The following is a 13,751-nucleotide window of genomic DNA, read 5'->3' on the forward strand; positions in this document are numbered from 1 at the left end:
TGTAGGAAAAATATTTTAGAACAACTCAAAAATAGTAAAATATTGACAATTTAATTATAACAGGGAGTATTAAAAACTATAACTTTAGTGCTTTTGTATTGTTGTCATCAGAAATTACTACAAGAAGTTAAAATCCCTACAGATAATTTAGTTTGGCATAAGGCCCTGATCCATGATCCAAAGGTCTTATGTTCAACTTTTAGGGCGCCAAAAACGTTCTCCCTAAATTTACCCAATACTTGTGATTTGTTCGATTGGTTAATTGAGTAGGCATATTAATGACATGGTGTGTACGATGCACCCAATATTTACTCATTTAAAGGAATTAGTTTTACTTCAAAAGAGTTAAGACCAATAAAAACTTGTTATTTGTGTCATCACCCAATTGTATCATGTTGGGTCCTATCACTATATGTCAATATCTAATCAGTGCCTGAGAGTGAGCTTTGTACCCTTTTTCCTTTCTAACAACTAACCTCTAACATTCTTGTCCCGAAGAAAGAAAAAAAAAATAATAATAAATCAAATGGGCTGGGCTTGTCCCTTATTTTCAATTTGTTTGGGTTGTACCTTGTGCTGCTCTGCTGGGCTTGATTTCTATTTCATGGTTGTTCGGCCGAAGGCCCATTCTTGTAATTATTAATTATTTATATATTAGTTCCTTAACTCTGTTTTTCTTTTTTCTTTTTTTTTTAAAAAAAAGGAGGAGTGAAATAATGATATTGTATGTGTTACAATCTTGACTTAGTTGTGTTGCCTATTCGAAATAATTTTGCAACATTGAAGTAAAGGTATCATAATCTTAATTTAAATGTGTTGCAACTTCAAAATAATTGTGTTATGGTATTGACCGTGATGGACCTAGGAAATTATATATACTATAGTGGGTATTGTGTTTGTGGGTGTCGTGTATGTAAGAGAGAGACATGGATTGCCAGATGGAGGTAGGGGCAGGTCGGTGATGGAAAGAACTGCCGAAGGCAGAAGGCCTGAAGCTGAAGTTATATTGTCTATATATGTTTGCGCAAGAGGCAAAGATGAGATAACCAAAGTGTGAAAGAGTAAAGTTGTAGGTAATAAAATAATATTTTGGAAACTTATAGAGTAGGGGGCATTTGTGAAATTTCGGGGGGGGGGGGGGGGGGCGAGGGTATATAAATATGAGTAATGATAGGGAAACCAAAAAGGAATCCCTGAATTAGCACCGAATTTTACGTGGTTGGCTATATTTATAATGTGTTAAACAATTATTTTTTGTAAACGATTTAAATAAATAAGTTGGACAAAAACACGTTAGATTCCAAAATTATTCAAAAAAATCATTCGATGACCATATCATTTTACTAAAAATATATATATTTCCAGAGGGGGCATCAGCCCGGTCCCTTACAGGCCTGTGGCTGAGTATCGAAATATTATGCATACAATCTCTCTATTTTGTATTGTGACCCATTCTCCAATACGGCGACTGGTGAGGGATTTGTCTTCTATGAAACCTAATACAATTTTATTTTTCATATCAATAAATTTTAAACTTACCTACATTTGTCTTCTATGAAACCTAATACAATTTTATTTCTCATATCAATAAATTTTAAACTTACCTACATAAAAGTTAGTTAATTTGTTACAAAATCCCTCAAAAGTAAAATTACAATTAAGAAATATAATGAAATAAGCAGCCTTCAGCTTTCTTTTCAATATATTTGTGTCATCTATCTTTTAGTTCTTCAATTTCGACAGGAGAAAAGGCAAAAGTGCACAATTTGGAAAGTTTAAAAGCTTAAATCCTCATTATGGTTACTAAATCCTCATTAACAAATTAAAATTTTTTTTGAGTGTTTGCTTTATTTGATAGAAATCTCTGATAAAAAATGGGGATAATTACATTTATTTATTTATTATATATATATATATATATATATTTTGTAGATTCTTTAAATAATAAGAATATCATCTATAGTTTTATATATAATTATGTTAGTGTTTATTTTGACTCGAAAGTGACAAATAATTACTAAATTCATTGTATTTGTAAGGACAAAGTAATAAGTTCAAGTTTTTAAATGGTATTTTCGGATTCTAAACAAATGCTGAGCTGAGCATGACATCAGGGGACAAAAAGGCCAAATTTTATAACATGAAAGGTTAGTGTGTTTCATACTTAGAACCAGATGGGAGATGGTATTATAGTGAAACTAAATAAAAAGTCATTATTATTTAGACAAATTAGTAAGTGCAATTATCCTAAAAGATATAATATATTTTTATTGGTTGGATCATGGATAAAAGGCAAGGAATATTATTAATATTAATATACCTTCTTGATAAACAATCTAATAATAAGAAAGAAATAAATAAACTTAAATAAAAGGTGATACTTTCTTCTTTATATTTTATTCAATAAAAAAAGAAAAAAGAATGCTATCTTTTTTCTGGGATTGTCTCATCTATCATTTATTTATTCTTATATGTTAAATTTTTTCCTTCGTACCTGATATATTTTAAAATAATTATGATATGTTGAATGCTTAAAAAAAAAATTGCATGCCTTTGATTAATTATTATAATAAAAAAAGAATTAACAGTGTGGATAGTGCAGTTTTGGAGTCTGACAATTATTATTATTTTTCTCAAAAAGAGTCATAAAATGAAAGACAACAAAAAAAAAAGGAAAATCCTAAATAAAAAGAAAATCAAATACTAAATGGGAAAGCCACGTGCAACACACGTGCCGCACTATAAAGGGAAATGGACCATCCGTTAGTTTCCTCATAACCTGCAAGCACACTCTCTTTTGATTTTCTCTCTCTCTCTCTCTCTCTACAATTTCTCGATCCGTGAAAGCGTTTGTTTTTTTAGGGTTTTCATAATATCCTTTTGGATTGACACTCTCTCTGTACATTCGATCCAAAAACTCAGTCATTCGCCGAGATGAAGCTCACTGTAAAGACTTTGAAAGGCAGTCATTTTGAAATTAGGGTTCAGCCCTCCGACACCGTGAGTCCCCTCCGCTCCTTCTCTCTCTCACACACACATAGATACCAACACATTGTAGTCTTAGTTTATTATTGTCAAAATATCACATACATAGCAAGGTTCATGAACCATTGTTTTTAGATGAATTCTTCTTCTTATTTTCTTAATTTTGTCAGAAACCTAAGCAACTCAAAATATTAGATACCAATATTTATTATTATTATTATTATGTTTTTGGTTTCCGGGGCTTGAATTTTGATTCATACAGACGTTTACACGGATTGATGTATTTTGGGGAGTTTTTGAAACAGTTGGATAGTGGCAGGGCATTTAGTTTTGGTAAAAAAGGGCAATATTGGGTCCATGCTTCTGGGTTATGTAGTATGTTTAAGCTTTCAAAAAACTATTTATTTGTTTTGGTAAAAGAAAAGGGGCGAATTTTGGGTCCATGTTTCCTGGACATATAGTATGTTTAATCTTCTAAGAAACTACTTAATTTTAGCTGATGCTGGGGGACGTAATTCAGTGGTGTCAATCAGACCTTAAACTGATTGTCATCATACAAAATTGTTTGATAGAACTATGAAAAAATTAGAATTTTGAATCTGGATGAAGTAAATCTCTGTCAATGAGTTTCAAAATGATCGAAAAACTTAACTTGCATAAATTTCCATATACATATATATATATATATATATATATATATATATTGACGAAATCATTGAACTCAATATGCATATTTGGTGGTTTTTCCTATTATTACTAGTGTCACTGCTATGATTTGTGTCCAAATACAAGAGGTTAGCCATAAAGATATAACGGGACGAGGCGGCGAGACAAGAGATGATAAAATATTGATATATTGATTTAACCTGACTCTTGCAAGAATTTCTTCAAACTCAAGGCAGGCAAACAAAATAAGTGATTCTTTTAGTTATATAAAGAGGAAGAGAGGGCAAAGAGAATAAAGAGAGAAGAGAGGATATAGGATATGGAGGTGCACATGAGAGAGCGCTCATCTAATATTATCTGATTCCAATACTCGTGTGATGTTTATATCTCGTTTTCCCTGAAGAGCTCGAGAATTATGCTAGCACAATATTACTCTTTAAAATATATCCTGTCCAGCATGTACAAGACTTAAAATATATTATTAAAACTTGAAATACTTAAAAATAAGATATTACAGCAATATATTTATAAACAGAACTCTAACGATTATTCCATATGTTGCCATATCATCTTCTCCCAGTCCAACAATGAGCCTTCAATGATATACTTGCATGGAAAAGTTCACCACGATCAAAGACCTGTGAAACTTAGTGCATTACATATGGCCCATGTGCCTGACTTGATATGGACCTAGATAGATTTTGTATGGCGAAGAAGGATTACCGTGGCCAACCCTAAAGAATTAGCATCTTAGCCTTAACCTACACTTCTATATCGAAATATCGAACACTTGAAAACAAAGTTGGTTAAGAAAAAGTCCAGAAGCCAGGATGGTATATTTTCGTTGCATCATCATGATGCATCTATTTTACATGAGAGAGAGAGAGACAGAGAGGCGTGCTGGAAAGAGCAAAATTTGAGAGATAGATATCAGAGCTCTTCAATATTCTCCAATGTTATCTCATTGCATACTAATTTTTATCTTTTTTCCCTCCAAGAGGTCATCGCATGGATACATTTTGAAACCAATAATTCCTAGCATGCGTAAGACTTAAATTATATTCTTAAAACCTTAAATATCTGAAACTAAGAAACTACAACCCTAATAACTATAATGTATTAGCCATGTCATCTTTTTCCAGTCCATCTAAGCCTTCAATGACATACTTGCACGACAAAATCTTTAATGATTAAAGGCCTATAAAACCAGAGTGCATCACATATGGTCGAAGAAGATATGGCCCTTGATAGATTTGTATTACGGAGAAGGATTCTGGTGGCCAACCCTAAAAGTAACGTAGTTTTATTAGGCTTTGTTGAATTGTAATGACCTAGATTGTTAAATTTGTGGATTTTTGGTGTAACCTACATATTTTATAGTAAATATCGAACACAACAAATTAAAGTTGCATAAGAAAAAGTCCATAAGCTATTGTGTTATAGGAGCCAGGTTGGTATATTTTTCAGTTGTTTCATCATGATGCAACTATTTCACATTGGGTGGGACTGTGGGAGCTCGTGTCTTGAAATATATGATTACATGTATCTAGTGGTTGATAACGCTGCCTTTCGAAAGAAATACGGTTGCACAATTAGATGTTGTGATATATGTATGAGCAAAATTTTAAGTTCGTTCACTGCTGATTGAAATGTAACTTCATGTGATCCTAGATTATGGCAGTTAAGAAAAACATTGAAGATGTGGAAGGAAAAGATAATTATCCATGTGGACAACAATTATTGATTCACAATGGGAAGGTTTTGAAAGATGAAAGTACTCTGGCAGAGAACAAGGTCACTGAAGATGGTTTTCTTGTTGTCATGCTTAGCAAGGTAATCTTTTTTTTGTTTTGGAATTTTTTAACACAGCATGACTCTGGTGTGTGTTTTAACTTAAAAATATTGTTGTGCTATTTGTGAGTTTTGGCAGTGCATGATGTATTGCTTTTGTGAATTTTCTTTTTGAAATTTCTTGCAGTTATATCTCCACTTTGTCAGCATAGAACCTTGATATTTTGAATTCTCCATTTATTTTTCTTATAATATTTTTTCTGTTTTTCTTATATTATTTTTCTGTTCTTTTATTATATCTACAGAGTAAAACTTTGGGCTCAAGTAGTGTCTCATCCGCCCAGGTTTTTTATTGCATTTTCCTTTCTGTTTACAGATACTGTCACCTTGTGCTTTCTAACGAAAATGATTCTTTTGCTTTCTAATTAAAAGACTTCTCATGCAAACATTTGAACAGCCTTCATCTACAACAGCACCAACTTCTAATCCTACTCCGGCGCCTGAAGCTCCTATACAAGCTCCTGTACAAGCTCCGTGAGTTAAAATGACAATTAACCATATGATGTTGTACTTTTGGCTAAATGACGTTCAAATATTAACTCATACAGCCTGTATATGTTTGTTATGTAGGGCCCCAAAGAACATTACATCTACTTCAGATGTGGCAACAGCTAGGTGTGTGCTCTATCGCCTTGTCTACTAGCTTCTTACATTTCTTTTAGGAACTCATGAACAATAATTAATCAATGCTGACACTCTTGAGGGTGTGACGAGATGCCTTTTGATTTTTCTCCTGTGAATTTAGTTGGGATGTGAAGATGGCTTGACCTTGAATCATTGGTGGATATCACTGGAACTGGTTCACTTCAACAATTTAAGCTGAAAGTACTCCTAGCGCAGAAACTGTGGTTTGCCTGAACTAGGTCCATAAACAGTTCAACCAAGTTTTGTCCAGACTAAAAAGCTCTGTGACCTCCTGTTTTTCACTCGCTTAACCTATATACCCAAGGTCTTTTGGGTTTTTGATAAAAATAATATTGTTATTTTCTTTAATGAAGCATAAAATACCTACATGTAGAAATTTGGTTAGAGCAGCTGTTTCTCTTGCCATCAGAATTTCATTGTTCACTTTTGTTGAAAGAATTGTTAGATGCCTTTTTAATCATTTTTCCAAGATACATTTTGTTGTAATTTTTTTTATTATAAGATGGAATAAGATATAATTTTTTTTTAATTAAAATTCTTACAACTATTGATTAGGAAAGTGGAAATCAGGCCATCAAGTTTCCAAAAAACCATTCCAAAGAGAGGAAGAGGCTATTCATCCAGGAGAGACAATATATTATAGGATCCTTAGATTAATACAGTGTATTCCTCAAAAAGTTTTGCACAATAATTACTATCTGTTAGAAAATTTTGAGTAATATAATTCCTCCTTTTGATTTTTTCATTTGTTGCACAATGCTTCCTAGCATTAATATGATTGCTTTGTTTGAGTTTATTTTGTTGCGGGAGTGGGAGCCGGGATGTCAGTCTTAATTGTGCGAAGCTGGGAAGGTGTTTTGAAATGGCTGTTGTCCATCTTGAATAATTTCAGATTTGATTTTGGAGCTGAATTCTCCACAAAAGTTATATGGAATAACATGGGGTTTGAATCTGCATTAGTTGTGTTACTACATTTATGCATCATTTTACATCTGTATGTTTGCCAGCATTGTCAGATAGGCAATCTGATAATTTGTTCTTCTTCAAACCATAAAAGAAAAGTACCTTATTTTTTAATTTTAGAAATATATGTATATAAACAGTGTAATTTGATGTCGCAACAATTATTTTATTGTTCTTTCAGGGCACCTTCTGATACGTATGGTCAAGCTGCTTCCAATTTAGTGGCTGGTAATAATCTTGAGCAGACTATTCAACAAATTATGGATATAGGTGGTGGCAACTGGGAAAAGGAAACCGTTATCCGTGCACTTAGAGCTGCTTACAACAATCCAGAGCGGGCTGTGGATTACTTATATACTGTATGTTTTTAATTTTTTATACCAATTTTTTTTGTTGGCTTTTAGTCACTTATACTATTCTATGTTTCAGGGTATTCCAGAGGCAGCAGAAGTTGCAGTGCCAGTGGCTAGTGGGGCTAACACCATGGCTGGAACAGGTGCAGCACCTACCGCCCCTGTCTCTGGAGTGCCTAATTCATCTCCCTTGAATCTGTTTCCTCAGGTCTAACATTACTATTTTGTTGGATGTTTACTACATATTTTTGCTGTTTCTGGTTTTTATATTTTTTAAACTGGGGTATTTCCAGGAAACACTTTCTGGTGCTGCTGCTGGTGGGCTTGGATCCCTCGATTTCCTTAGGAATAACCAACAGGTGTCATTCCTACTATATTATATTATTCATGATTTAAGAAATGCATGCGCGCGCACACACATGTATAGATTTCATATTTTGACGACCAGTCTTTGCTTCGGAGTTACTGGAACCTTCTTATTGTCAAAGTCGTGTTTGTCACAAATGATTTAATGAGATCAGATAGTACCAATGTGGTATATTTTTAAAATGATCAAACTATTAACGTATGAAAATTAATCAAGTCTTTGTATGTTTATTGAGTTTTCCACTGACACTGAAGTTTCTATCTTTGTTGCTTTGTTGTTTGCATTCAAGTTCCAAGCATTGCGGTCAATGGTGCAAGGAAACCCACAAATTTTACAGGTGTATGCACTTCTATATTTTTACTTGGGTAAATTTTTTATGGTTTCTGTTGCTTAAAAGTTAACAAGTTCTTTTTTTTTTTTTTTTGGTTCCGCCCTTGTTACAGCCCATGCTTCAGGAGCTAGGAAAGCAGAACCCTCAACTTTTAAGACTAATTCAAGAGCACCAGGCGGAGTTTCTTCAGTTGATAAATGAGCCTCTTGAAGGTTCTGAAGGGTGAGTACCTGGGAGCATTGTTGGTCAATACTAAGATATGGGGTCTGTTTGGTTCAGTTTTCTGAAAACAATTCTCAAGAACTCAGAAGAAATAAAACTGTTTTCAGAGAAATATAATAATAAACCTTTTTATAACCGAGTTTTTAGAAAACTACAATCAAACAAGCCAGAAGATTTAAGTGTTTCTAATTTTCCATAAAGAATGGATGAAGAAAATGTTGTTTAGATTATTAGTGCCTGCTTGGTTCAGTTTTCGGACTATTCTTAAAGGAGAGAAATAGAGGAATGAGTAAAAAGTTGTTTGGATGATGGTTTTGTGAAAGCTGCTCTTGAGAAACAGAGTTAAAATGGATGTCCAAATTAGATTACAGATTACAACTTTTAGAACATGGTCCTGCCTGCTAGTTGTGGTAACATGCAGTTTCTTCTTTCTAGGGATTTATTTGATCAGCCAGAGCAGGACATGCCTCATGCTGTTAGTGTCACTCCAGAGGAGCAGGAGGCAATTGAACGAGTATGCATTAGTTTACTCCCTGGTATCTGGTTTACTTTTATACTATATATGTTCTACTATGTTTACTAATTAGTTTTCTTCACCCATCTCCAGCTTGAGGCAATGGGATTTGATAGAGCCCTTGTCATTGAGGCATTTTTAGCCTGTGACCGCAATGAGGAATTGGCAGTCAACTACCTTTTAGAGAATGCTGGAGATTATGAAGATTGAATGGTAAACCTTCATACAATATTCTCCAGGTTTCACAGTTTTTCATTCAGCATTTTATTTAGTTTCTGGCAATCTATTAAAGATTTGTGTTCCTGATGGTGGTTCCTATTTGTTTTTCTTGATTTTTGCTTTGATACACCTTCTCAGGCTTCTCTGTAGTGGTTTTCCTTATTGAAATGGCAAACATTTTGTTGGTTGAGCTACCCAGAATAGGTCTTATAAGCTGCACAATGACTGACAGTACCATGTTTTGCATTCTTTTAGACCGAGAAATTCGGTCCAAAAATTGCTGTATGCAAGAGCTGTATTCCAGTCTATATAAATGTCACCATTTGCTGGTGCAAAAATAATTGTTCACTCCCTTTTCTCGTCTTGTTTGCACATAACGCGAATGCACAGAACGATGGAGATTGGTGATCTCATTTAGATCACACATATATTCTTGTCAAAATTTATACTAATCTAAGAAGCACGGACACAGACACGGCGATACGGCAAATTTTTAAAAAATAGGACACGGAGATGGCATGGATACGGCAATAAAATAATATATATTTTTTATTACATATAAATTTTTAATTTTTATTCAATTTTTAATATATAATTATAAATACATCTCTAAATTAGGTCTACCAAATCGCCCATAAAATTATTGGACCAAATTCTATTAAAATAGAAACATAAAATATATATATATATATATTGATATCCAATAGTAGAATTGTTATATGTGTAGCCAAACATCTTAAATATATGTTTATATTCAATGGTAGAATTGTAGGTATGTTTATATTCAAAGGTAGAATTGTAAAATTGTAAATATATTGATATCCAATAGTAGAATTATATGTGTAACCAAACATCCCAAAAGAAAAGATACGACTGCAAAATCTTATCTCCTTTTACTCTTCCCCCAGTCTCTCTCCACCAGACGAATCAATCATCCTTATGGGAATGTAATCCGGCCAAAAAAGAAAGCTGCTTGGAGTTTCAGAACTTCATTCAGATCCTATCAACAACCCGAGAATGAGAATCTATTGTCTTCTCCATCTGACAATTCATGGCTATGGTTCTTCTCTCTCTTTCCAGCCCGTTTTGTACCAGCTCCTCAATTTATTCACATATTTAGTCTCTAAATCTCTTGTATCACTTCATATATATTCCTTCAAATGTATACACACAAATATGTATGTATATATCTTTTCATCTTTTCTTTTTTTTTTTTTTTTCCAAAAAAAAATTTATCGGCCATGTCCTCCGCCGTATCCAGGATTGTCTCTGGCGTGTCCGGGCTATGAAAAAGTAACAATAAAAGGGACACCTTATTTAGAGTGTTGGACACGTGTCTGAAGCTGGGAAATGCTTGTCTGACACCGGTGCGGTAACCCTATGTGTCGTGTTGGTGCTTCCCAGATACTAATTATGGTGTGGGTCCTCAAACCTCATTAGTATACAATGGCATATCAATTACACATTTCTTTCTGTCTCATATTCCTCATTGTTGTCATCTGTGATCTGTCCTTAATCAGATGGGGTTGCCATTTTGTGCCCCTCATAAAGTTATGGCCTTTACGTTGGATCTTTATGTTGCATAGGAGTAACACACTTCCTTACAGGTTTTGAGTATATTGCTTTTTCTCAAACATTTACCACCTGTGTTAGTGAACTGGGAGGACAACAAATCACCTTTTTTCTTTTTTTTTTTTGCACTTTCTTAACGGATATTTGACTCTTTCTTGTCAGTTGGTTAACAAACCTCATTTCTTTATTATACCTTTGTACCAGAACCAACTTCATTTCTTTATTATACCTCTTTTCCAGCTGTCAGGTTCATATGTGCTATCCTATAGGTCATTTGGACCATCTGGCCAGCGAGAACTGGGCTTTTGATAATTGCTTCTATGTCATTCATTATGTTATGTTTTGGAGACAATGGAGAGAGTACTGTACATTCTTCCTCTTCATGGGCCTCGTTGTGGTTTGAGTTTGCAGGATTGGCTTTAATAACATCATTTAGGAGCGGTCCAACTCTGTTTTCTCTCTTTTTTATCATATCAGTTTCATTGGAACCTCTCCTTTTATTTAGAACTATATGTTAATGACTTGCTAGCTCTGCCTTCTGTCTTCCTGCCATTGCAGACCTGCGGAAACGTTATCCTCTCCTTGCCTTTAAAGCTTCATTTTTCCTCCTCTCCTTGTTTTATAAGTCATGTTATTAGGACTCAGGTATATGTTCTTAGGTGTGGATATGTATCTAAATCTCAGATTTATCAAATCTTCAAATCCAATTATATGGGTGCACGGCTAGATATTCATGGTTTTTAGTATTCTCTTCTAGTTTCTGGACAAATACGTGTTTTTGTATAACACAGTTGTCATCATTGGCACTTCGTTTATTATGAAGCAATAATGTAACAAAAGGAATATAATAAGAGTATATAAAATAATGTAATAAATTTTAGTTATCAAATATACTTGCTATGTGTATCGGAGATATAATATATCCACACCAAAGCAATACCAAAGAGTTATGTATGAACACTCATTCGGGAGAGTTAGTGTATTATAGATTGTAAGTGCCTTGAATAATCCGGGGCAGTAATTTAGCTAACATGATTTGTAACATTTAGATGTTCTTTCACATCTTGGAATGTTTCACATCTAGCTTATAGCACCCTCTTATTAATATTAACTTGTCTGTTTTTATTTTTTTTATTTTTTTCTCTCTCGCTGTACATGTTGGCACTTGCTGGTGCATGGTCTGATTTGTCATCAGTAGTTGATGGATCTTCGTGACTTATCATTTTGAAAGTACAATTCTTTTTCTGGTTTAGAAATAATTTCCTGTTTGTTTCATTTTAATTTGTTGATTTATCAGGCAATTTCAGCTGGAGTTCTGAGTTCTTGCCGCACAAGGTCCACAGAAGTTCAATGGCACTTGGTCATCTCGTATGGTTTTTTGTGCACAGATCTGGATGGTGATTAAATTAGTTCCCCCCATGTTTGTCCAAGAGCGTGATAGTTTTCCAAATCTCCAAGAAAGGTTGGGATTGTGCGGTGCAATTGATTTGGTGACAATTCTTTGCTGTTTTCCCATCTAATGTGTCCAATGTTCTATATTTTATTTCCATTGCCTGAACTTGCATAGCATGCTTCTATGTTATTTTTCAACTCAATTCTATCTGACTTCCATATTAATCATTTTATTTTTGTTCCCATGCAATAATTTAGAAGGCCAGAGATTGCCTTATTTGCTAGGCTTCAAAACAGGAAATGAAATGTGCAACTTTTGAATTAGTATTACCATATGTTTTTAGAGCAAAAGGAAACAAACGTGGTGTTTGATAAAATGGAAAATTTGAACTCGGGCTGTGTTTCCAAAGGCTCCAATTCCATGCAGCCGAACATTGCTTTGCCTAAGAAAATCTTACAGCTTTAAGGTTTTGTGCGCTGATTTTGCACAATCAATAATCTTTGTGGTACTGCTCAAAATTTGATTGAGAACTGTTAGTTATTCAGCATAAAGATTTATGTAATAATATCTTTTTGGGGATACCAAATGTTAATAAGTTTTATATATAAATTAACTTTTATACCAGATGATAATCCATAGTGTGACAGGTTTTTTTGAGAGGTCAGTTCTACTTAGTGGTTCAATTATAAGTGCACAAATAATTTGTAATTACAAAATAAGGAAAGGGATGAATAAGAAAATTAAAGAGGGTAGCTAAATTTATTTCAAAAAAATTATTTTTTTAATTTTGTAATTATATGTGCACTTATGATTGAATCACAATCAGAAGTCTACTGCAAATTAATAGCTGTCATTTTGTTGTCTCTGTCTAAGTAGACAATTCTTTTTAGAACACTTTCGGATCTTACTGTGTGCGCCATATTTACAAAAATAAATTGATCAATTCTTTTTGTCCAAGCATTGTCAAGATCAATTCCCACCCATTCAAAATATTAATCAAGTGTCTCTCTTTCTTATCGTTATAGTATCTCGATTTAATGGTTGAAACTCGAACGTGATATTGTATTTTGAATTTAAGTATACAACAAAATATGGTACATAAATGTGAACTGGAGGATCAGTTCCTATAGGAATAAGTTATGTTCCGTACTCAATCAACCATTAATTTTCCAACCCTTGTGCTGTATCTTGTATTCTTTCTCACGTCATCCATTTTTATAGTAACATCACTTGCACCACAAAAATGTCTCTCTCTCTCTTGTCAAACCTCACCTAACTCACCATACTCAAACGAGTTGAACAAGGTCTCTCTCTCTCCCTTCATCTCAAAGCTCATCTAACTCATCATATTCAGATGGTAACTTAGTAGACTCCTCTTTACCATCTTTAAACTCTAATTTTTGTGTCGCTGTCTCTCTCTTGCCTCACAAAATAGTGTATATGTATATATCTATTTTGTTTAGTTACTTGTTAACCATACAAAATAAAATATTAGAATCTCTCTATAATTATTGTCTTTGAGATATAAAGAGTAATGATATTTAGACTGGTTACTCAAATCTATTTGTATGAAGAAATATCTTTCTATTTAATTTTTTTTTTTTCTAAAATTTTTACATAAATATATGGAATTTTTTATATAATGCCCCTAAAATTATTAGTTTCAAAAA

The 13,751-nt window shown here is 33.4% G+C and overlaps 1 protein-coding gene across 1 annotated transcript; it reads left to right on the forward strand.

Annotated features, from left to right (window-relative positions):
• Positions 1–2,768: 2,768 nt before the first annotated feature.
• LOC132283332 (ubiquitin receptor RAD23b-like) lies at positions 2,769–12,323 on the forward strand. Its single transcript, XM_059785272.1, has 13 exons — positions 2,769–3,000; positions 5,323–5,484; positions 5,748–5,786; positions 5,900–5,976; positions 6,073–6,117; positions 7,292–7,469; positions 7,540–7,671; positions 7,757–7,822; positions 8,120–8,167; positions 8,274–8,383; positions 8,819–8,897; positions 8,991–9,110; positions 11,986–12,323. The coding sequence occupies exons 1-12, from the start codon at positions 2,935–2,937 to the stop codon at positions 9,105–9,107; spliced, it is 1,119 nt and encodes a 372-aa protein (XP_059641255.1). The 5' UTR covers positions 2,769–2,934; the 3' UTR covers positions 9,108–9,110; positions 11,986–12,323.
• Positions 12,324–13,751: the final 1,428 nt, after the last annotated feature.

The sequence above is a fragment of the Cornus florida genome, unplaced genomic scaffold (assembly GCF_030987335.1).
Source record: "Cornus florida cultivar Cherokee Brave unplaced genomic scaffold, ASM3098733v1 CherokeeBrave_3.0.0_Hap2_Chr11, whole genome shotgun sequence".
In the NCBI taxonomy this organism is placed as follows: domain Eukaryota; kingdom Viridiplantae; phylum Streptophyta; class Magnoliopsida; order Cornales; family Cornaceae; genus Cornus; species Cornus florida.